This window comes from Sorex fumeus, unplaced genomic scaffold (assembly GCF_029834395.1).
Source record: "Sorex fumeus unplaced genomic scaffold, SorFum_2.1 ptg000095l, whole genome shotgun sequence".
NCBI lineage: Eukaryota > Metazoa > Chordata > Mammalia > Eulipotyphla > Soricidae > Sorex > Sorex fumeus.
The window spans coordinates 4,015,560-4,039,804 of NW_026606152.1; the positions used below are offsets into that span (position 1 = coordinate 4,015,560).

A 24,245-nucleotide genomic window follows, 5' to 3' on the forward strand; every position below is an offset into this window, starting at 1 on the left:
CTTTATTGTTTGGGTCCACACCCAACAGTGCTCAGGGCTTATTACTGGCTCTGCACTCAGGGATCACTCCTAGCAGGGCTCAGGGCACCTTATGGGATGCCAGGGATCAAACTTGGTTCAGCTACATGCAAGGCAAACGCCCTCCCCACTGAAGTATTTCTCCAACACCTAGAGTGACGATTCTTCCTTTCAAGAAAGTGGCTGAGCACAGAATCAGGAGTAAGCCCTGAACACGGCCACATATGGTACCACACCGCACCCCTTCCCCTCCAAAAATAATCTTCAAATTTTAGAGAAGGTGGAGTCAGAGAGACAACTGACTAGGTTTCATGCGGATCCTCCCCCAATGGAAAATTATCATAATTCACATAAGCAAGTCCGACAGGCCGAGAGCAAGCTTAGGCTGGGCTGATCCTAGGCATGGCCACCTGAGCACCACCAGGGGTGGCCAAAAACCACTGGGGAACTAAAATATTCCTGAAACAAGGGTGCAGAACAGGAGCGTGGTGCCATTCCTAGGCTGAGCAGGCAGAGCACCCTCAGAGAGCACAGACGGCACTGGGCAGCCAGGCCCCCGCAACTGTCTGGGGTGCTCATACACGTGCTCCCTCTCCAGACCGAGCAGCTCTGTGAAGGTCTTCCTCCAAGTCCCACTTTTGGGCTGGAGTGACTGGACAGCAGGCAGGGCACTCGTCCTGTACGTGACTGACCCAGGTTCAATCCCCAGCGCCCCAGATGGCTCCCCAAGCCCTGCCAGGAGCAAGCCCCGAGCACCGGCAGCTGCAGCCCCAAACAAAGTCCCACTTTTGCCATTCTGCACAGGCATCCAAGCCTGGTTTGCTCCCCCAGCATGGAATAGGCCCCCCCAATGCACCACCAGGGATCAGCTCTGAACACTGTGAGGCGAAGCCCTGAAGTCCTAAAGAAATGAACACAGCCCTTTTCCTCACAGCGCGAGAGACCAGAGGCTCTCGGCCTCAGAACCACACCTGCGCGTCCAGAGGGGCCTGTGGCCTTCCTGCTCCCGGGTCTCACTTGGCCCCAAAGAAGGGACGGGTGAACCTCCTCCCCAAACAATCCTCCTCCCTTCCAAACCTCCACCTACCCACCCGCACCTCTATCTGCATGCCATTCCTCGCGCCCTTTTCCGAAGTCAGCGAAAAGTCCATTCTTGGACCGCTCACTAAGAACTGGGCTATCCTCTGGGGGCTTCCTCCTCCACCTTCCTTCCATCCAGCCCTATAAGCTACCTTCAGAACCAGCCCAGACTACAGTGCAGAACTGGCTGACGTGAGCCGGACCCACGCTGATCCAGTGCTTGTGCTGTCAGGGAGTTTCCCAGGACGCTGGTGACCACCATTGTCATGGAGAACAACTGGCTTCAGTTATGGGGGGGTGTTCACCATTTGAGGGGCATTGATCCCTGGGGCGAAGCAGTCTGTTTATTGCTACTTGGGTGACACAGGAGCACTAGGAGCAATGGAGAGGAGTCCCCTTCCTGCTGACTGGCTAGGAGAGGAATAAAGACGACCCCTTACACCGGGAGCCCCTAGCTCACTTGAATTGGTGTGCTTCATTCCTTTGCAGGGAGGAAGGGGAAGGGGAAGCCTAGAATCCATGCAGTTCCCCTGGTTTCCTGCTCATCTGTCCAGTGCCCCCATGAAGGCCCTACAGGGACAAGGCTCCCCAAGGCCAGAGCACCAGCCTCCCTCTGGTACAGAGGCTCATTTCTCTCACCCTAAGACAGGGCCTGGTTGTGTTTCTGATCTCTAAGTCATCCCCCAAGTACTTTAAGCAGCTCGTTAAAATTATTACTCATTAGTGAAAACAAAACAGAGCCTGGAAAACAGCTCTGCACACACAGCCCCCCGGTTCAGTGCCCAGTACTCGCTGAGAAGGAGGCCCCAACTCAGCCCTGAACATCTCGACCCCCACCACTGCTGGGTGGAAGACATGGAAACGTCTCCAACCTTGGGATGGAGCAAAGAGAAGAGCCTCCTGCTCCTGAGAGGGACATGTGAATTCAGCTAGCGGTCTCCAGCATCCGTCACAGCCACCGCAAGAGTGACAACACAGAACGCACAGAATGCTCCACTTCTTTCTTTCCTGCTTTTGGGGTAACAGCAGCAGCTGCACTGGGGCTACTTCCAGCCTGATGCCTGCAGTGTCAGGGATCAAACTCGGGGCTGAGCCCGCTGCTCTGAGCCATCACCCGAGTCCTTCTCAGTTGATTTTAACTTGGTAAGATTAAAAACGATCATTATCAGAGAAAAGTGATGCAACTTTTTACTAAGGAGAAGAGTCAGAGAACAAGGACGTGATTTCCCCCACCTCTGACAGTCGGACAAAGGAAAAGCCTTTTCCTACATAGCACAGTGGAGAAACAGTGACTCTCCCTGCCTTCCAGGACCGCCTCACTAAGTTCTTTTCATCACGGCCACCCTCTAGCAGAGGACAGTGAGAACTGCAGCAGCCAAAAGCAGAGCCCGGCCCGGTGCCGTGTGCACCCACGACCACAGGTGAGCTCAGCCAGCTTGGTGTTCACGCGGCCCAACAGAGCTGGGGCACGAGTTGAGCTGCTTTTCAGTGCTTGGGCAGGAGTGGAAAGAAGATCCTTCCCAGATTAAAACTCCCTATTCACAGTTTCCTCTCAACCATGACTCAGCGGCTACTTGGGAATTTTGCCCAAAGAATCTACCTGCTCTAACCCCTCACTTAGAACAACAACAACTGTTGACATTTTTAATTCCTGTAAAAGCTCCAAATTACTAGAAAACAATCTGAGCCCTGAGAAAACAACTGAGGCCAAGAGGGTCCCCGCCCCCTTCCCTCTCAGGGCTGCTCTTCTCCACCGCAGGGCCCCAGGCGTCAGCGGGAGCTGAGGGCCATTGGCGAGGCTGGCCCTGGCTGCCACGCTCCCACCAGAGCACTCTGTGCTGCGCCCATCAGGAGTCGTGCCCATCAGATCTCCTCGGCCCTTTACGGACTCTCCGGTTGTGTGACCAGGAACAAGGATGTCGCTACCCTTTACAGTGAAAAGTAAGACTGCCACGCGAGCAGGAACCCCGGCCTGCTATTCCATGGTCTAGGAGCCAAGCAGCAAACAGAGGCAACTGGGGAGTTTGAAGCTTGGTGTGTGCGTGTGCACATACATGTGTGCATTTACCTCACACGTTCAGGGGAGGGGGAGAGAAAAGGGAGACAAGGATTTGAGCTCAGTACCGCTGCCTCTGCCAGGGATACTGAGAGGAAGGTGGGGAACCCGCTGCCCTGGCCACCAAGGCGCACGTGTGGGACACCAGAAAGCCACAGCTGCAGGTGGACGGGAGGCCACACCAGGCAAGGACACTGGTCCTCCCAGTCTCACACGCAGCATGCTGAGTCCCAAGCTTCTGGAGTCCGGGCACCCTCCCTAGAGAGTCTGTGTGCGGCCACTCAAATCCAGCTCTGCAGTATCAAGTCATCGGACGCACACCATCTCAAATGGCAGTAGAACAAAATAATTTTTGTAGTTATAATCTCAGATATTACACCTTCTAGTAAATGATAAAATAAGAGTATCTGAGGTCAGAGCAATAGTACAGCGGGTAGAATTCTTGCCTTGCACAGCCAATCTGGGTTCAATCCCCGGCACTCCATATGGTTCCCCAGAGCCCACCAGGAGTAAGCCCTGAGTGCCACAAAGTGTGGCCCAACCACCCCCCAAACACACAAAAAGAAAATACTAACAATACTTAAATATTTTTTTATTTCAATAAGCCGATTAAAAAACATATAATAACTGTGGGAAGATCAGTAAGATAAAGGCATCCAGAGAAATATTACAGAGGCACAGGAGAAAGCCCAGGGGCTCGAGCATCTGCCTGCATAGGGCCGCCCTGGGCTCCACCCAGCCCTACCAGGAGGGATCTCTGAGCACAGGGCCAGAAGCAAGCTCTGAGCAGCTCTGGGCATGGCCCAAAAACAAACAAAAAAGAAATACTATTTAGCTGGCGCTGGAGAGAGAGACAGCAGGGAGAGTGCTGGCCTTTGCACGCAGCCAACCTGAATTCAGTTCCAGCATCCCATGCGGTCCCAAAGCCACCAGGAGAGGTCACTGAGCATAGATAAGTGTGGCCAAAAGACCAAAGAAGAGAAAGAATACATAGTCCATGGAAAATACCACACCTAAAATATTCTATACAACCTAACAAAAAGTGAGGAATAAGCCAAAATTCCCTAATAAAAAGTATCCTGTATTGGTGTCAGGTTATTTGTGGGGAGACAGGAGGTCTGGATTTTGGGGCCACACCTGGCATGCTCAAGAGTGACCCGTGGTGATATGCAGAGGACTGACATACGTGTTCCAGGACTGGAACCCAGGCCAGGGCTAGTGCCTGCAAGGTGCCTCTTTTCCTGCCCTTATCTCTCTGACCCAATGTCACAACATTATCTGGTGAAAAGACTGCTTTTCCCTGTTTATCTTTAACCTCTCCTTTGTGCCTTACTCCCCCTTAGGAACAAATGTCTCCAAATCAGACACAGTAACTTGTAAAGTCAAACCTTCTGATGGCTCTGAATTTTGTATTGTTACGTTGCTTTTCTCTTCCTTTCTCTCCTGTGCATATTTTTATTTTAGAGCAATGTCCTTTTTGTACAGACACAGGAAGACAGTTAATGCTATGCTTTTGTAATACGGGAGTTAACTGACTCTGAAAAATACTTACTCTTGGGCATCCGTCATATTTACTTAAGCCTCAGCTGCCCTTAGATTGACCTTAATTCCTTACACCCTGAAAGGTGAGTCCCACCGAGGGACTTGGATAGACCTGGGGCAAGCTGTAAGCTACCCTGGCTTTGACATGAGACAGCCTAAGGGCCAGAAGATGTGTAATAGGCTAAGAACACGAACAAACTCTGTCACGGAACAAACTCTGTCATGACCCAAAAAGAAGTAACTGAATAAGGACCACATTGGGGTCAGGAAAAACTAACCTGGCCTGAGGACTGTAGTCTGGGTACTATAGCGAGATGTCCCCAGGAAGAGCCATTCAATACCAGGAGTCCAGAGAAACTATTTTAGCTTAATGTAGGGTATAAATAACAGTCTGTATCTCATACTGTGCTTATAAAAAATGACTTGAGATATTATTAAGAAGTAAATTTAAGATGATTGTTTAAATGGTTTACGAGTAAAGGAAAGGAGAAAGCAATATGCCCCTAGATGTTACGCCATCCTTAGACACATCTCTCAGAAGGAATCTGGATGCTGGAGCCCCTAGACGAAATTCTGTCCCTGGGCGTTCCCCGGAAGGAAGCGCTTTCCATCTGTTCATGTTTATATTAATGCTCATCCACACCTGTGTGTAACTGCTGCCCTCAACCCTTCACGATTCCTCTGTAACAATGCTTACAGATTTGAATAGTGTCACTGGTTACCAGCCTGTGGACCCGTCCCTTTGCCCATCAGTCGTCGGGGGGAGATCTTCGGCCCTGAACGCAGCGGGGGATGGTGACGCGGACAACTGGTGCCCAAGCAGGGCCACCTCAGACACGCCAGCACCACCAGGAGTGATCCCTGAGTGCAGAGCCAGGATAACCCCTGAGTACAGCCAGGTGTGGCCCCCCAAAATTAAATTAAACTTAAGAAGTTAAAGAGGGAAAGAATGTAAGATTTTGCACGCAATCTAATATATGTAGAAAAGAATAGACACGATGCAAAAATTACTAAAAGGTAAAGGCCCTCCCGTTGATCGTCGATTTGCTCGAGCGGGCCCAGTAACGTCTCCATTGGAGACTTTGTTGTTACTGTGTCTGGCATATCGAATACTCTCGGTAGCTTGCCGGGCTCTCCGAGAGGGGCGGAGGAATCGAACTCGGGTCGGCCATGTTGGCCGCGTGTAAGGCGAACGCCCTACCCGCTGTGCTAAGTGAGGGGAAATGCCATAAAGGAAAAAGCCCCACTGTGTGTGACGGCTGATCACCAATGACTCTCCCGGGGTCCTTTGGTCACAATGCTTTGCTCACGCCCCCCGCCCCCACTTCCCTCCTTACACAGGAAGCCGAACTCACTTCGTCAGAGGCCGAGCGGAGGCACCGGACAGCAGCCTGCTTCTTCATCTCCTCCAGAGTCAAGTCCGAGCACTTCTTCTTCCTCTTTCCCCATTTCTTGTAAGCTCCTTTTTCCCATCCCAGGAAGATGTCCTTCTCCTAGAACAGACCAGACAAGGTTGACTGACCGAGAGGCAGCACTGCCTTTCCTGGTGCCTCTGCAGACGGGCACGGGAGCACTGTCCCAGCACTCAGAGTGGCCACCAAGCCAGGTGCTCAGACTCCCCACTGATGGGGAGCACTCCCAGAGCACTGTGTCCCATCACTGAATAGCCCCGCTGGGTGCCCAGGACTGGGGTGACCGCCAGGCTATGTGGGACTATTCTTCTATTTATGTATTTTGGTTTGGGGCCACACCCAGCTGTGCTCAGGGCTTACTCCTGGCTCTGAGTCCAGAGATCTCTCCCGGCTGTGCTTGGGAGCCCATATGGGATGCCAGGGAACTGAACCCCACATTAGTCATACGTAAGGCAAACACCCTCCCCACTGTCCTACGTCTCTGGCCCCTGATATCTTATTTATGATCTTAATAAAATGTACTACTTGTAGTTGGAATATTTGTACGAAAAGGCCAAATGCTGTCATTTTGTCCCAAATTCTGTATAGTACTGCCCTTCCTCTGTATGTCACCAATTTAATGACACACATTCACGTTCCCACTTAAACTATAACATTAAACAACAGTTTAATTTCTACTCTACATGTTGCAGTCTAAAGGTCAGAAAGGAATTATTGGCTAATGTTTCAATTTTATTTTCATCCCGATCAAGTATACCCATTATAAAAATCTGAAGAGAATTGAAAAGGAGAAAAAAACACAAGATCAAGGCCAGGGGCTGGAGCAATAGCATAGCGGGGAGGGCGCCTGCCTTGCACACAGCCGACCCAGGTTTGATCCCCCGCATCCTATATGGTCACCTGAGCCCTCAGGAGTGATTCCTGAAGGCCGAGCCAGGAGTAACCCTGAGCAAGGTGAGATGTGACCGCAAAACAAAACAAAATAAAACAAAACAAAAGATCAAGGTCAGAGAGCTGACAAAGTGAGAAAGCCTTGCATACAGCTGACCGTGTGTCCACCCTGGCAGCCCACTGCATCCCCTGGCACTGTCAGGACTGATCCCGAGTGCACAGAAGCAAGCCCTGGCTACTGCTGAGTGTGGCTCCAGATAAGAAAACAAAGTTACCCATAACCCTGCAGCAAAATCTCAAACAACCAGGGTGTATTTTTTTGTTTTGCTTTTGGGTCACATCCAGCATGCTCAGGGTTACTCATGGCTCTGTACTCAGGAATCACTTCTGGCAGACCTGGGGGACAAGACGGGACACCGGGAATCGAATCCCGACGGATCACAGCTACCACAACCGGGCTTACTGGGTCATTTTTGTATGCTTAAAACAACAGAGAGACCAGAGAGACAGTACACCAGGTAGGGCACTTGCCTTGCCCGGGTTGATTCCTGGCATTGATATGGTTCCCTGAGTCTGCCAGGCATGATCTCTGAGTGCGAAAACAGGAGTGAGCCCTGAGGACTGCCAGATGTGGCAAAAAAAAAAAAAAAAAATCAGTTGTGAGGCCAGAGCAACAGTACAGCACATGGAATGACTGCCTTGAAAGCAACCAACCGGGGTTCAAGTCCCACACCCTTATGGTCCCCTGAGCACCGCTAGGAGTGATCCCTGAGTGAAAGCCAGGAGTAAGCCCTGAGCACTCCTAGGTGTGGCCCCCAAACCAAAACAACAAGAATAACCGTCAAATACACATCATTCATACACTCTTTTTTTTTATGTAGGAGTACTGCTATTTATTCAGCCACTGATTAGGTGATTGAATTGTGCATGAACTCCACCTTATTTTTTTTTCATTTTTTATAATTTTATTTATTGAATCACCATGAGAGCAGTTACAAAGCTTTCGGGTCTAAGTCTCGGTCATACAATGAAACACCCATCCCTTCACCAGTGCCCATTCTCCACCACCAAAACCCCCAGTATACCCCCATCCCACACCCTCCCCCTGCCTGTGGGGCAGATGATTTCCACATTACTCTCTCTCTACTTTGATCACATTCAATATTTCGACACCAGACCCACCATTATTATTTGAGATTTTACCCCAACACTCAGATCTGCTGAAAAGGCAACAGTAGACTATTTGTGTTCTACTGCTGGTTATGAATAACATATGATGTCACGTGGCTGCAGTAGGGCCATGTGATTTTGAAATTTTGAAATTTTAACACTTAAATCTGGAGGGATTTCTGCCAAAAGCCACTGGGTTTTGAGATCTGCTCCTGAGTCTCTGGGATCATGGCCGTTGAGCAGCTTGATGAGGAGCCAGAGAGGCCGTTCGTGGGCGATGACTTGGGGTCTCGCTGGGACGGGGAGGACAGGACCGGCTCCAGCCCCATCCTGTGAGGCCCAACGAGTTTCATCACTGCGGGCCCAACCCTGACTATCCAATGGCCTCTGGAGGATGACGGCCAATGAGCCGCCAAGGGGAAGCAGGCCGAGTGACAACACCCTTTCTCCCCTGGGGTGGCCCGGTGACAGTAACCTACTGTGGGGTCTGGACGCATTTCTGCCAAAAGCCACTGGGTTTCGAGATTTGTTTCTGAGTCTCTGGGATCATGGCCATTAAGCAGCTTGATCAGGAGTCAGAGAGACCGTTCGTGGGCAATGATTTGGGGTCTTGCTGGGGTGGGGAGGACAGGACCGGCTCCACCCCCATCCTGTGAGGCCCAAAATGTCTCGTCACTGCAGGCCCAAATCTGACTGTCCAGTGGTCCCTGGAGGATGGTGGCCACCGGGTCGCCAGGGGGAACAGGCCAAGGCACAAAACCTATTCCCACCTGGGTTAGCCCAGCACTGGTGACCTACTGCAGGGATCGAACGCATTTCTGCCAAAAACCGCTAGGTTTCAAGATTTGTTTCTGAGTCTCTGGGATCATGGCCGTTAAGCAATTCAATCAGGAGCCAGAGAGGCTATGCCTCCAATTATATAGCTGAGCCGGAGGTGGTTTGTGGGTGTGTCTCCCACATACCTAACTTTTGGCCGTTTACTTTCTTGGTAAACTTTGCCCTACGTTTTTGGGATTTGGCCAAAGGCACAGCAGCAATTTTGGGGTATCTGGAAGTCTGAAGGCGCCATCAGACTGCTGATGCACTCGCCTCACAGGTACAGACTGACCTGCAGGCGGCACCAGACCCCCTATTCATACACTTTTAACTTATACTTTAAACATTATACCTATGTCACAACAAATTGTCTATTCAGTATTTCATGATTCAGGTTCACTTATGGGACTTCAACTGATTTTTTTTTTCAACTGAATCTTTTTTAAAAGACTTTGAAGGGGGCTGGAGTGACAGCACAGCGGGTAGGGTGTTTGCCTTACACGAGGTCGACCCAGGTTCGATTCCCAGCATCCCATATGGTCCCCCAAGCACCGCCAGGAGTAATTCCTGAGTGCATGAACCAGGAGTAACCCCTGTGCATCACCGGGTGTGACCCAAAAAGCAAAAAAAAAAAGAAAAAAATTAAAAAGGCTTTGAGTTGATCGATTATGATTAAAAACCAGTGGAAAAGCAAAGGAAGAAAGGACTAGACAGACAGACAAGAGCAAAACTAAGACAATCCTGGAAAAGAGTATGGCCTACAGCAAACCCTCAAAAAACAGACAGGAATGAGACAGAATACAATCGCACACACTATCAACTTACTGTAACGTAAGATCAGCTTGCCTACATCAGACTGTCTAACCCAATCCTCCCAATTATTTTGATGGTGCCAAATAGAGACCCCCCCCTCACAATTACATCCAGTTTGCTTAAGGCAAGTTTCTAAATCCCATGAACCTGTAAAATCAAATTGCGGCTGCGTAGCATTCCCTTTGTTTTCTGAGTTAAAATGTGCTTTGTAATCGAGTCCAAATTATCAGCATATTGCATTTGCTTCCCACATCCAGCTGGGCCCTCCCTGGAGCCCCCTCTCATTTCCCTCATACTTCTAGAGATGGACTTTTTTCTGTGACAGGAACAGAGACCAGGGCCCTAACAATGAAAATGAAACGGAGCTGCTGACAGGGTGAGAATAGTGTAATTTTTGCTATCGTTCAAATGTATAAAAGAAAGCAGAAAAGGTCCTTGTGCCATTACTGAAAACAGGCTCATTCTTGGAGCTGCTGAAGCCACCGGTAGCTGGACCGAGGAAGCGCCCAGCAAAGGTCCCCATGAGGGACGTCAGCACTGGGATGGACACAGCCCTTCAGGGGGCCACTCACAAACACAAGCGCGGCCAGTGCGCCTCCCTTCTCCCTCTGGCACGGCAGGGAGGTGCGACCCATGTGCAGGAAGCCTGATGTCCCGAGACCTGGCTCAGGCGAGGGGACGGGTGAGGGGCTGGCCAAAGGGCTGGGGCACACACTCCGCATAGGCAGCTCGGGCTCCTCCCCTGCCCTACATGGCCCCCCCAAAGTTAGGGTCCATCTGGGTAATGAGATAGGCCAGTTCTTCAAGAGAGTACGCATGGCGGACTTGGAAGGTGCTGACCACAGCTGTGAGAGTCCACTGCAGCATGTTCTCACTCCAGGCCATGAGCCACACCCACAGCCAGACAGATCTTGACGGGCCGAGACAACAGGCCAAGAGTCCAAGACAGATCGTTCCCCGGAGGAATTTCCATCACCCCCGCCCCCTCCCCTTTGCTGTTAGCCCCACACATCTGTGCTCCTCACAAGCTCACACACGGTAGCTGTGGTGTGTCCCAGGCTGTGGTGCCAGGGGCCCTGTCAGGGATGGAACTCAGAGCTTAATGCCTGCCACACACACAATCTGGGTTCGAAATAGTCTATGAGGGTGAAGGCCTTGCAAATGGCCTGCCCCCACTCGATCCCCGGTACGTGATGGTCCCAAGCCCTGCCAGGAATAAGTCCTAAGCCCCAGGTATGGCCCCAAATCCTACCCAGAAGGGTGGGTGTGGGGCCGGAGCCATAGCACAGCAGGGAGGGCGCCTGCCCTGCACACAGCTGACCCAAGTTCCACCCCTAGCACTTTATATGGTTCCCCGAGCCTGTCAGGAGTGATCCCTGAGCACAGAGCCAGGAGTAAGCCCTGAGCACCACCACCAGGTGTGACCACTCCCCCCACACAAAACAACGCCCCCCAAAAAAGATTCTACAACTACTGAGCTATATGCCCAAGTCCCGGAAATTTTCAGTATTTCCCCTTCTTCAGCCAAATTCTCACTTTCCCCTAGGAAATCGAAAAGACAATACAAGCGAAATTTGTGTGATACGTGTCTATTAAGGAAAAGGCTGTGAATCTCCGGGGTTCAAAGGCAGTGCTCGCTCTCATGGAGGCAGACGCCCTGTGCACATCTGTGAACCCCAGCTTCTCCGACACACAATCCACATGCCGTGACCCTTACCTTTCAAGAGTGCTGTTTCTGTACAACACCTACGCTGCACAACATCACTACTGAACTTCTATCATTTCAGCGTGCCGAAAAGATCCGCACCTATCACAGAAAATTTCCATCCCTTAACTCCAAGGCACCGGTGACTAGCCCTCAGCTTCCTCCTGGCCCTGGCCTTCTGGCCCTAGCCTGTAAATAGAGCTGGACATTGTCCTCTTGAGACCGGGTTCTGCCACGCACCATCAGATTCTGAAGAGTCCTCTAAGCCGTGGCACAGACTGGTGCTTTATGACCTGCTAGAACTGACTACTGACTGCTGGCTTGGGTGCCCGTGCTTCCTTACCCATCCCCCACAACACATACTGGCTCTATCTGCCTTTGGGCTGTCTGAATAAGAGTGGCAAGCGTTCAGGAGCACATTGGCGTATGATATCCACTTTCAGTGTCTCTTGGCTATTTCCCTGGGAGCTGCTAGGTCACAGAGTGCTCTGCATTCAACCTTCGGACAGCGAGATTATTCAAAGCAACACCCGCATTACCGCCCCAGCAGCACCGTGGGAAGACTCTCATTTCTCCAGGCCCTCAGCAACACCTGTTGTTGCCTGTGTTTTGAATTTTAGCATCTCAGGCTAAAAGGTATCTGCTCATAATTTTGATTTTATGGGTTTTTGTTGTTGTTGTTCTTGGGCTACACTGGCGATGCTCAGTGGTTACTCCTGGCTCTGCATCCAGCAATCATTCCTAGAGGTGCTCAGGGGACGACATGGGATGCCCAGGAGCAAAGCCAGGTGGGTCAAGTTGCAAGCAAACACCCCACCCACTGTATGTACTATCACTCTGGCCCCATGATCCTGATGCTGAATTAAATAACTAAAGAGGCTAAGCATCTTTCCGTAGGCTTTTTCACTATTTGACTAACGTCTATTCAAAATCTTTTTTTAATTTCTAATGTTTTTGTTGGGTGGGGGGGGGGGGCACCTGGCAATGCTCGTTATTCCTGGCTCTGCGCTGAGGAATCATCCTAACATGCTCAGGAGACTGTATGAGATGCTGAAGACCTCAAACATATCAGCTACAGGCAAGGCAAGCGCCCTCTCTGATGTGCTTTTGCTCAGCCTCTCCTTTACTCATTTTTATACTGGCTTGCCTGTTATTGAGTTATAGAGAGTACTAATAGATTCTGTAAACATATCCCTTATCAAAAACGATTTACAAGTATTTTTTCCAGTCCCATGACTGTCTTTCCACTTACCTGGTGCTGCCTTCTGGAAACCGACTTGACCATAAATGTAAAACTGGTTTCTAGACTCTGAGTTTCACTGCACACATCTATCTAGTGCATTTGTTAGTTCTACGTCACTAACAAACTGACTTAATTCCTGAAGTCTAGTAGCAAGCTCTGAAACTGAGAAATGTGAAAGTTGGTATTTGGGGTGACGGGTTACCTGGTGGTGCCCAAGGCTTACTCCTGGCTATATGCTCAGGGGTCACTCTTCTTGGTGCTCAGAGAGCAACAGGTAGTACCTAGGATGAACTGGAGTTGATCACGGGCAAGCACCCCCCACAGGCACTGTACTAGCTCCCTTAGAAGTTGACACGAACCCCTGCCAACCTTACTGCTTTTTTTTTAAAAATTGTGTTTAGTTTTAGGGCCACACCCAGCTCCAAACTAATTGCTCTTTTTAAAAAGAATTTTTTGGGGGGTGGAAGGACAGAGCAACAGTACATCAAGTAGGGGATTTACTTGCCTTGCACACAGCGAAGATATATGGAATCTGCTTGCCAACTTCTCCCGAAAAGGCAGGTAGGATTTTGATACAGACTGCACTGACTCCATTTGGGAATGCTGCTATGTCAATATTGTCTTTTTCAGAGGGAAGTAGTTCCCCTGGATGAGGACTGGGTGCCGAAATAAGGTAAAATGATATGCAAGATACGCTACCAGTAACAGTATTGTAAACCACAGCACCTAAAAAATAAAAACAAAAAAGTGTCTGCCATTCTATGGTAGCTGGGTTGGGGGGGTGAGGGGGGCACGGAGGGAACCGGGGAAATTGGCGAAGGGACTGGTATTGGAACACTGCACACATAAAACCCAATCATGAATGACTTTACAATTCATGGTAATTAACTTTTAAAAGATACGGTCTCCGGGCTGGAGCAATAGCACAGCGGGTAAGGCTGGGCCTTGCACGCAGCCAACCCGGGTTCGATTCCCAGCATCCCGTATGGTCCCCTGAGCATCGCCAGGGGTAATTCCTGAGCGCAGAGCCAGAAGTAACCCCTGTGCGTTGCCGGGTGTGACCCAAAAAGCAAAAATAAATAAATAAATAAAAATTAAAAATACGGTCTCCTTAATAATCTAAGATTAATTTTTATATCTAAGATAACCTAAGATAATAACCTAAGAGAATTTTTCCACTTATAAGGTCTTCTTTGATTCTGTTTTATGGTTTCTGGTCTTTCATTTCTTCTGTTAAATTCACCCCTATGTATTTTACTCATTGGAGTCGTATTCATCTTACTTTTTAGGGGTTTTTTCCAGCAGTGGGGGCTACAAGAAATGATCAGGGGACCTGGGAGCCATTCCTCGCAATACATGGGCAGATTCCAGGCTCAGCAAGAGTGCCCCGATGCTGGCTAGTGGTGTTCCAGGCCCACCACTCTGTGGGCAGACTGAACTCCAGCCTTGGGGCACGGCACGCGGTGCTCCAGCCCATTAAGTTCTCTCCCCAGCCACTACACAGGCTTTTACAGACAAAACTCATATGCCCTGCGTGGGGCTCCAGCTTTAGTCTTCCTTTCCACCCTTGATGCTCGAACCTTTAAAAAAGAAAGAAAAAAAAAGTCCTTTCCACTTTTGCTGCATGGCAATGACGAGGTGGCACGGACAGAGCTCGCCAGAGTCTTGAGAGGATCACGCTCAGCCTATGTGGGAGGCTCGAAGTTCACCGCCCGCCCACCTAAAGACCAGCGCTGCAGACGCGTGACAGCCCTGCCTCTGAGTGAACCCTTGCTCTCCCTTATTTCCTCTCCCTGCCTCACTGCCCTTTTAATGCTGATTTATAAAAAGATTCCATGTAGATAACCTTTGAAAAATGGTTTTTCGCTTCTGAGTCACACCTGGTAGTCCTCAAGGCTTACTTCTGGTTCTGAGAATCACTTGTCGTGGTGCTCGGGGATCAAATCCTGGTGAGCTGTGTGCTAGGCAAGCGCCCTATCCACCCGACTATCTTATGGTCAAGAAAATACATTTGTACAAAAACAAAAACAAAAAGCTATCTGGGTTATGATTTTAAGTGGACATAACTGCTCAAAGGTATTTACAGAATCCTGCTGAGATGCTTCCATCATGCCATCAAACTGATTCATTACACCTAAGTCAAAGCTAGGCGAAGGTTCACAACTGAATCACGTGTGCTGGTGGCTGGAGACAGAATACAGCAGGCAGGGCACTTGCCTTGTCTGTGGTTGGCCGGGTTCCATCCCCAGCACCCCACATGGTTCCCTGAGTCCTGCCAGGCATGATCCCTGAGCACAGAGCCAGGAGTCAGCCCTAAGAATACGCAGTATGTCCCCGAAACAAAGAAATCAAAGAGTTTCAGACACAGCGTTGCTTTGTGCTGCGCTGCTGGGGAGATGCTGGAAGTGCAGTCTGACCGCTGTGGGGTCTGTGTGGGCAGAGATCTTGCTTCTGGTGTGGACTTCTGAAAGAATGAGACCATAAAAAGCAACCTGAATGACTTTACATATTATAAATTTGGCACATATGTGGTTTGCCTTTGTAATTTTCAGAGGAACTCATTAACAAACATTACCCAATCTGGAGCGAAAGCTTCCAGACTGCATCCAGGCTACACCATCTGCATTCTCCACCTTCCACGGACACGGGAAGGCGCCTCGCGGCCCACTCTGACTTCATAGGCGGCGTAAACGCACACTTCCGTGTGGCTCCCGACAGGAATCTAGTCTGAAAAGGGCTGCAAATGTCACACAGCAGGTGTGACATCTTCCTGGAGCAGCAGGGACCCAGGGGTCTTCCTGGGGCCACAGAGCGTCTGAGGTCTCACCAGACACCAGGAGTTTGAAACTACCTGCACATATGTGACGTGTCACTGACCAAGGTCACGGGTCCGTTTAATGAACAGAACTGGCCTGATGACGCTGGAAAGAACGAGCCTAAGAAAGGGTCCCAGGCGGGACGGGGAGTGCCAAGGGCTTCTTCAGGCACTGCATGTCCCCTGCTCCAGTAGCTGGGGCCTCAGAGCAGGGCCTGTCCGAGCACTGACCCTCAGGCTGCACAGGAGTGGTCCCGAGCAGACCAGCACAGCTAGGGAACCCCTCACCCCCAGAAAGGAGGGGTCAAGATACTATTTTGCTTCCTGCTAGATTTTTGTCGCCTATGCTATCTAGTTGGAAAGTCCATTAGACATAACCAGAAACAGACATACGCCAAGGACGGACTCCATAACCCAGGAAGATCACACCTGATCTCTCCGAGTTACAGACCCGGAGCCTGAACACGACTGTCACATGCCCAAGGAAGGTAGGGCCGAGACACTTCTCAGACAAAGGCCTCATCGCAGGTGCTTTTCCACCACAGCTGCGAGGTGACGTGAGGTGAGCGCGCTGACTCTCGGGCGGCCTACTATCAAAAAGGAAACGGGAAGCTGGGGGCCGAGAAAGAACACAACCTTCTGAACAGCTGCTGGCAGTGACGTCTGTGCGCGCCGGGTTCCGCCCCTGCCGCCCACCTTCCCTTCGGAGCCCGAGGAACGAGCCAGGCTGTGTCTGTCAGCAGGAATACCCACCCCGCAGGCTCTGTCCCTCTGGCCAGGGGGACAGGCCGAGAGAGAGGCTTGCAACCAATCAAGCAGGCTCAGCAAAGCAGGAGAGAAGAGGGTGCCAGGGAACATTCGCGGTGTCGTGTGCAAGCCGCGATGGTGGGGGCGGCAGGGAGCCAACAGGCAGCAGAACTCTGAATGGAGCAGGAGGGGGCCAGCCCTGCTTCCGGAGCCTCAGCCACAGGCGCCTCCCCGCCACCCCCCCCCCCCCCCCCCGAGTCAGTTCAGGCCTGCTGTGTGACATTTGCAGCCCTTTTCAGACTAGATTCCAGTTGAAGAGCGCCTGTCCGCAGTGTTCATGAATGGAAAAGTCCAAACTCGAGGAAAGGCCTCGGCAACAGACCCCCTCGCCTCTGAGGTGTGCGTGCAGGTTGTGTCCAGCCCCGTGGCCTGCAGTGTCCGGCCGGCTGGCCCACCCTGCTGCATGCCATCCTGAACTGCTGGTTAAATATAGCCGGGCTCGTTGTCTCTGGGACCAAAATAGCAAATGCCGCACAGACTATCGGCTTCTCAGGCCTGTTTCCTGCTCGCCCCGCTCCTTCTTCACGTGACCTCGGCTTTCCCTTCCTTCAGGCTGCCGGCCCCACTGCTGCGTCCCCCACGCAGAGTCCATGCTATGGAGAGCCAGAGCAGCTCAGGTCCCTCTCAGGGACAGTCTCCTCGGGTCCCGGTGCCTGCCAGCGTCATGCGCAACTCACACATTGAGGTAAGAGCAGAAGCACGGACTTGGGAAACGCATCACTCGGGATGGAAGATGGTCTAGCACTGACCGGCTCAGGCCTGGCATGCACCTGACAGGGCTGTATCTGCAGCACCACCCGGATCCCCGCGCAGTGCCACGTGCAGCCCTGAAGAGTTCTGAGTCCCCAGCACCGCCACCCTCAGCCCCTGCCTCCAACAGCACAAAGTTTCAGGGCCCCGAGTTCAACCTCCGAGCACCAGGGCTCCAACACTGACCTGTCAGGATTTCCGGGAATGGCCCTGGGCCCTCAGCACTGCAGGGGGGCGGGGAGCAACACCCCCTCCCCCCAACAATGAAGTCCTATTCAAAGCAGCCTATTTCCCATAAAAATTTTACCATGCCAAAGCTCTTAGGTTGGTGCCATAAGGAGTCTGAGGACACGCAATGTTCTCCATCATCAGTACTGCCTCCCTGCGGCTTCCTTTTCACACGCTGAATTATCAGGTCCAGTAAGTGAGCGTGTCTGAAAGGCAGGGCGCCACCAGGGCTGGAGGCTGGTAGGTCTCTGCAGCAGATCCTGCAGAGCGAGACGCTGCCTACGACCCTGAGCTCCTGGGGACCGGTCCCAGGCATGGCACAGGTGGGCCTCACCGAGCACGCAGTTCTGAGGTTATACGGATCGAACCAAAGGACAAAGGAGGTACACTTTTCCAATGGTGGAATCTGAGCAAGAAAAAAATTCAATTAAGAGATTTCAAATAAACTGCAACCAGCAATAATCCAAACAGGGTGGGACTGGCATGGAGCCCAAGGGACAGGCTGATGGAGGGGAAAGTCCTTGCCTACAAGATTAATGAGTCTTACCCAAGAGTGTCCAGACCATCCAACACAGCTGCCCGAGCCTATGGCCAACAACCGAAGGCAAAGTTGAAGAGCGCCTGTCCGCAGTGTTCAGTGACACTCAACAGGAGGGATCAGGCAAAACCGTCTCCAGTGGCTGGTGCCGCAGAAGAGAGTTGCGCTGCACAGTGGGGAAACCCGCGGGCCAACATCGATGCCCCCTGCCGTGCATGGAAATGAGGGGACGTGGGGAAGTCAGGCACACCACTGCCAAAGCAAGCTGACTCAAAGTGATGCGGTGGAAGAAATGGACACTCCACAAACACCTGAACAGTGATCTCCAAACAGTGCTGGGTCAGAGCCCACAGGCAAGAAGCTGGACTCGAACCCCAGCACCATCAGAGTCCCCTAAGAGACAAAGAGGAGTAGCTCCTGTGCACCACTGGGGGTGCCCCCCGCCCTACAATGTCAAGCACCCAAGGAAAGCTGAGAAGTTACTCCAGACGGAAGGTGAAGGAGAGATGCCCAGGACGTCAGCATGATCTCAGACTCAGAATGGGGTGACGAAGATGGCCACACCACAAAGGGCATCATGCAGACAGGCAGTAAAACTCAGCCTTTATTTAATAATGAACGGCTGGTGTTCATTTTCCTGAATTTAATTTACTCTAATTTTGCTACCTAAAATAAAGTTTAAAGTTAATACATTTAATAAAGAATTCTATAGTAGAAATCTGACGAAGTTTTGAAGACAATGTTGTTTTTACTGGGAACGATCAGAAAAAGCCTTTACAAGGAAGACAAGCAGGGCTGGAAGGCCAGAGAGGGGATCTCGTTCATCCTGACGCCCCTCGAGCACACTGACCCAAGGGTGACAAGTGCTGAAAGAAACATGGGGGCTCTGGGGCTGGAGCCACTCTACCATACCAGAACAGGCAAGCTCTACGATGCCACAACCCTTCTAAACCCCAGAGCCAAATGTAACTAAGTAACTCAGCCGTGCCTGAGACAGGTCTAAGCTGCCTAACCTCCTGCCCATTCAATCCGAGACAGCTGAGACCAAATTCATGTATAAACACCTGTTCCTGAAACCAAGATCTTAGTGGCAAGTGGCAAGTGACTTAGTGGCAAGGTATCTGCGAGCTTTTTCTTCCCCTGTGGCTTCTCTCAGAAACTCCAGATATGTGCTGTTTCTACTCACCTTTATCTGTCCTGTGTCACACACATCAAGACAAACCAGAACTTTACAAGGAGGCTCAAACACAGCTGGTAGGAAGAATACCTCAACCCCGAGAGCTAACAGTCACTGGAGGAATTCACAAACAAGCCTCTTCAGAGACGCACGCAAACACAATCCCCACAGCAGGCCTCGGCTTCACTCCTTTCATATAAAGTCCGATCACATCCAGCTCGTTGATCCTTTCTGCTAATGAATTAAGTGTTGAGAAAATACTCTAGGCTGGTATTGTTAACAAAATTCTAAGAAACAAAACCTTATTCAAATCCTTTAAAAAATAGGATTCGTTCTCTGTGAGGAAATGCTTACACTGAAGTGCATGATTTGGGGGGGGAGGGAAGGGGTAAAGAAATACCCTCGGGGCTAAAGTGAGAGGACAAGGGGGATGGCTTCTGCCTGGTACGGAGCAGACCCAGGTTCCATCCCCATCACCCCATATGGTCACCAAGCCAGAAGGAAGGCAGGCAGGCAGGCAGGCAGGCAGGAAGGCAGGCAGGCAGGAAGGAAACCAACCTGGCCAGTTTCTTAAAACAGAAATTTTTCCAAGTTTGTATATTTCATACTCTACTTAGATGCGGGCTGGAGCGATAGCACAGCGGTAGGGCATTTGCCTTGCACGCAGCCAACATGGCCGACCCGAGTTCGATTCCTCCGCCCCTCTCGGAGAGCCCGGCAAGCTACCGAGAGTATCTCGCCCGCATGGCAGAGCCTGGCAAGCCCCCCGTGACGTATTCGATATGCCAGACACAGTAACAACAAGTCTCACAATGGAGACGTTACTGGGCCCGCTCGAGCAAAATCGATGAACAACGAGAGGGCCTTTACCTTTACCTTTTACTTAGATGCATTTTGCCTTTCAGCAACAGGAGAAGGGAGCCTTGGTTAAGGAAAGTATACAAAGTATCGGCCATCCGAATAACACATTTTCCTATGAAGTCAACCCTCAAAATCTGGCCTAACTCTAGAGGCAGCCAAGCACCGGGAAATAGGGACGCAGCAGCTGTGTCCAGCTACAAAGGGTGAGAAAACACGCATACTGTCCAAGTGGGCCAGGACAGGCTCGGCAGTCCCTGAAAGCCACAGAATTTAGTTTCTGAGGCATGAAGGAGCAAAAGCAATTTCTTCCTTCAGTGAAACTATGTCCTGCACTCAGTGTTCGTAACCACCACCAGCCACAGAACTCTCCCTGGCAGGTGAAGTCTGTGCTCATTTCCTTCCTCTGCCCCTGACTCTTTCAAGGTCTCACTTTCAGGAACAACTCTTAGATAGTGAGACTCCAGTGGTCTCCCCTCCCCCGCCCCCCAGAAAACTAACTTTAGTTGCCTTCTCACTGTGAATTTATCGCATCCCAGTCAAGTAAAATGTACGCAGACTGAATTCCACCATGATCTAAAATCACTTATGGCAAAGTCATGCGCTTCTTTTAAGTTTGCTGACTGGCAACAGAAACTTTCAGTTCAACATCACTCTTGCAGACAAATATTAAACTCTGCAATGTAAATAAGCATAAGAGACACAGTGATCAAAACGTCTAATCATTCTGTGTGATTTGCCTGACGAGCAGAAGACAACATTCTGGATCAGTGCCACTCACGGCGGCGGGGGTCAACCCCAAACAGTGCCCCCCGCAGGAGCAGGAGAGAGAGCTGGAGGAGAACAGCACTGATGATCAAAGGAGAACAAGTGCGCCGAAGGCATGTGGCGCCACCTAGTCTCACAGGTTACGGGGAGGGTCCTGCTCTAAAGTGTGAGAGAAATCCAGATGTGCAGCCTGATGCGGAGCCCCCATAAACCTCAGCAACAGGGACCCACCTGTTCCTGTAGGTCGTAGTCATAGCTGTCATGCAGCAGAAGACTGAGGACGTAGCGAGTATAGATCATGGCATCAATGCCACATTTCTCTAGCTCCTGTCCCAGCCAGGTCTGCACTGGGCCCAAAGCATGAAGCAGAGACATCTCAGAAACAGGTCCGGATCCGGGAAAGGAGCCTGGGGAGCCTCCAGATGGTGAACCATCCACAGTGATGGTGCAGACAGGGCGCATGAACTCAGGTTGCCAACATCCTTAGCACGTGGGGCATTGTTTGCAGCTGATGTTCTGATGGTCTCAGACGAGGATTTTTCACGCCAGTCAAGCAGAGGGCTGCCTGACATCTAGGATCTGTATTGATTTTGCTGTTAATCAGCCATTTAGAACGGAATCTCTCTCTTCAGGCATGGCCGATGAATCAACAATCAACATCCTGAGAGCGACACACGAAGATGTGATATTCTACTTAAACTTCACATTGAGGCCAAATGTAAGTCTCCAGCAGAACCTGCAAGGACAGAGATGAAAAGGGCCATGTGAGGTACACAGTGAAGTTTACTGATCTCCTGGCAATTTTATTATTTGGAGAAGAGGGCTGGGCATCACACCAGCAGTGCTCAGGCATTTTTCCTGGATCTGAACTCAAAAGTAGCCCCTGGAAGTGCTCCAAGGAACCATCTGTCGTGCTGGGTATCAAAGTAAGGTCAGCAAAATGCCTTAACCCTTGGGCTGTCTCTCCAGACCTTAATGACATGTTTCCGACAAAACATCTTTAAAAAAACAATTTGCTTTTGAAACAACCACTATTGTGAGATCAGGAGTGGAAAATTAAATACAATCATGTTTCTTGTACATTACATGAATGACATACTATCACTTGAAGATTATAATAAATAGCTGTCAATAACCAATAATACAGTCAAACGGTCTAAGCCAGTGTTCCTCAGCCTCTGACTGTGGCCCCCTTCCAACCATTTGGCCCCATATCCTAGCATCTTAATCTCATCCCATGGGCCCTCATTCATGCAATTTTCACTTGTGCGTCCCCCCTCCCAAATCCAGGGGGCCCAGAGGATGGCCATGGTTAAGAAAGGCTGGTCTAAACTAAAAAGCCAACCAAAATCAAATAATAAAGGGATTTAAAAACAGGAAGATCTAATCATACGCTGATTTAAACAAAACACTACATTGAACTTATGTAAAGATAGAGACACAAAAGGATGAAGCGCACACAATGCAGGCTGTCGTGTCAAAGCTAAATCTAAACAATTTTCCAGAGCAAACTTTAAGAGGGGTCAGGGGCACTTCGTAAGGGCAGAGGGGTCAATTCGCCAAGAATTTATAAGAAGCCTCTGCAAAATAAGAGAACGAGCAGAAGCAAATGATGACAAATGCTGGACCCTCACTCACAAAGCAAGACCACCAACCGGTGGGGACAGGAATGGACAGACCAGACGCAAAACAGGAGAGCAGTGGAGGGTCCTGGGCAATGACGTGGAATACAGACTCTGAAACCCTAAAGCTAACATGGCTGTAACCATGCTACTTCAATCACAATAACAACAACAACAAAGTTTAATTAAAAATAAAAGAAAGAAACATTTCTACAGTAAGGAAAAGAAGAAACCAAAGGAGAAATCAGGAAACAGTTTGAAACGAGTGAAGTAAAACCCACTCAATTAGAGGAAACTTGATTGTACTGAGAGTATATTAAAAAGACCTCAGGCCAAAGCGGCTGGAAAGCCAAGGTCCTTCCCTTGCATCGGAAACTGCCCTGATCAAATCCTGGCACTACACATTGTCCCTGACCACTGCCAGGGGTGACTGCTGAGCACAGAGCCAGAAAGAGCCCCTGAGCACCATTTGGTGTGAACTAAACAAAAAATTTTTAAAAAACTGATTACCTCAATTTTCAGCTTAAAGAAACTAGAAAAAGATGCACAAATAACGACTAAACTATACAGAAAGGGGAGAAAAATATAAATCAGAATAAAGTAAAACAACAAAAACTGGTTCTTTTAGACAACAAAACTGATAAAACCTCTCTAGCCAGGCTATTCATGAGAGAGAAAAATCACAATCGCAAAAGGGCGGTAAGAACACTTCAGAGCCTCCAGATACAAGAAGGAAAATGAGGAAATATTAGAAAAGCATTACAACCAATAAAGTAACTGGTAGAATGGAAAAACTCCTTGAAAACACAAATCATCAAGTTCACTAAAGAAGAGAAGGAATACATCTGTCTCTATAAAAGTAAAATTACTGTGCAAAACTTTCCCACAAATATATCTCTAGGCAAATATATCTCTAGGCTTTAAAGGAGAATTTCACCTTATATTTCTTTAATAATTAAGTAGAATTATGCTAAATACATACAAACTTTTCCCAAAAGTTAAAAGTGAGAGAATACTGATTGAAATACGTAAAGAGCCAAGCACCATCCTCAGAGCAAAACTGGAACAAGAAATCACAACCAACTCCACGCTGCGGGGCAGTGCGGGGAAGGAGAGGGCGCAGCCCATTCATCTTGGCGGCTTCCGCGGTCAGCCGGGCTGTGTGCTCATGAAATCCGTCATTAACAGGACAGGGAATCAAGGGGCCTACAGTGAAGGGGGAAAGACTTGCTTTAGTGGGGCCGGGCACTCCTCTGGCTCTGTACTCAGCGGACATGCAGCGCCAGGGACTGGCCAAGGTCGGCCCACGAGAATCAAGCGCCTCAGCCCCTGTGACCCGTTCAGCATTTCTTTCCCGTTTACAAGGCAGTGCTCAGGACTTACTGCTGCGAGACTCAATCCTGGCTGGCCGCGAGCAGGGCAAACATTCTGTATCAAAAAGAGATTTCACCTTTCTTTAGACAAGTGAACAATTCAACAAGCAGATGAGGGAGGAGAAAGATTATAAATGCAAAAACCCCAAAACCACATAGGCCCTGATCTAAGCTAAAGAAAATTTCGCCTTCATTTTTTCCGTAACTTGTTGATTCTGTGTAGCATAAATATAACTGGACACTGATTATACTTTGTTTCTTACTCTCACTATACAGTACAGACTGCAGAGGACCAAGAAAATGAAAGAAAATGAGTAAATCTGTGAAGAACATCAGACGTCTCAGACAGAAGCATCCCCGGCTGTCTGCCTCACCCTCGCTCAGGCCTCCTTGGCCTGCAGTCCCCGGGAGGACCAATGCCGTCACCAGACGGGATGGACATTCTACCTCTCCTTCCGAACACGTTCACCGTGTGGTCTGAACAATGAAGGGATGTGATAAGCACAGGCAAAAGCCCTTCTTCGCCTGGCAAGCTCAGCAGGTGAACATCCACATTTCAAACT

General features: G+C 50.0%; 1 protein-coding gene across 3 annotated transcripts in view; it reads right to left on the reverse strand.

Annotated features, from left to right (window-relative positions):
• Positions 1–24,245, reverse strand: part of KIAA0232 (KIAA0232 ortholog) — a 69,198-nt gene that overhangs the window by 19,822 nt on the left and 25,131 nt on the right. For 2 of the 3 annotated variants that reach the window (XM_056132769.1, XM_056132770.1), the window contains exons 2-3: positions 20,919–21,423; positions 6,052–6,189 (exon numbers count right to left, since the gene is read on the reverse strand). In XM_056132769.1, coding sequence (XP_055988744.1) covers positions 6,052–6,189; positions 20,919–21,149 — 369 coding nt within the window. In that variant the 5' untranslated portion in view covers positions 21,150–21,423. Of the gene's footprint in view, positions 1–6,051; positions 6,190–20,918; positions 21,424–24,245 lie in introns of those variants that run through there. The other variant, XM_056132771.1, reaches the window with a different exon arrangement.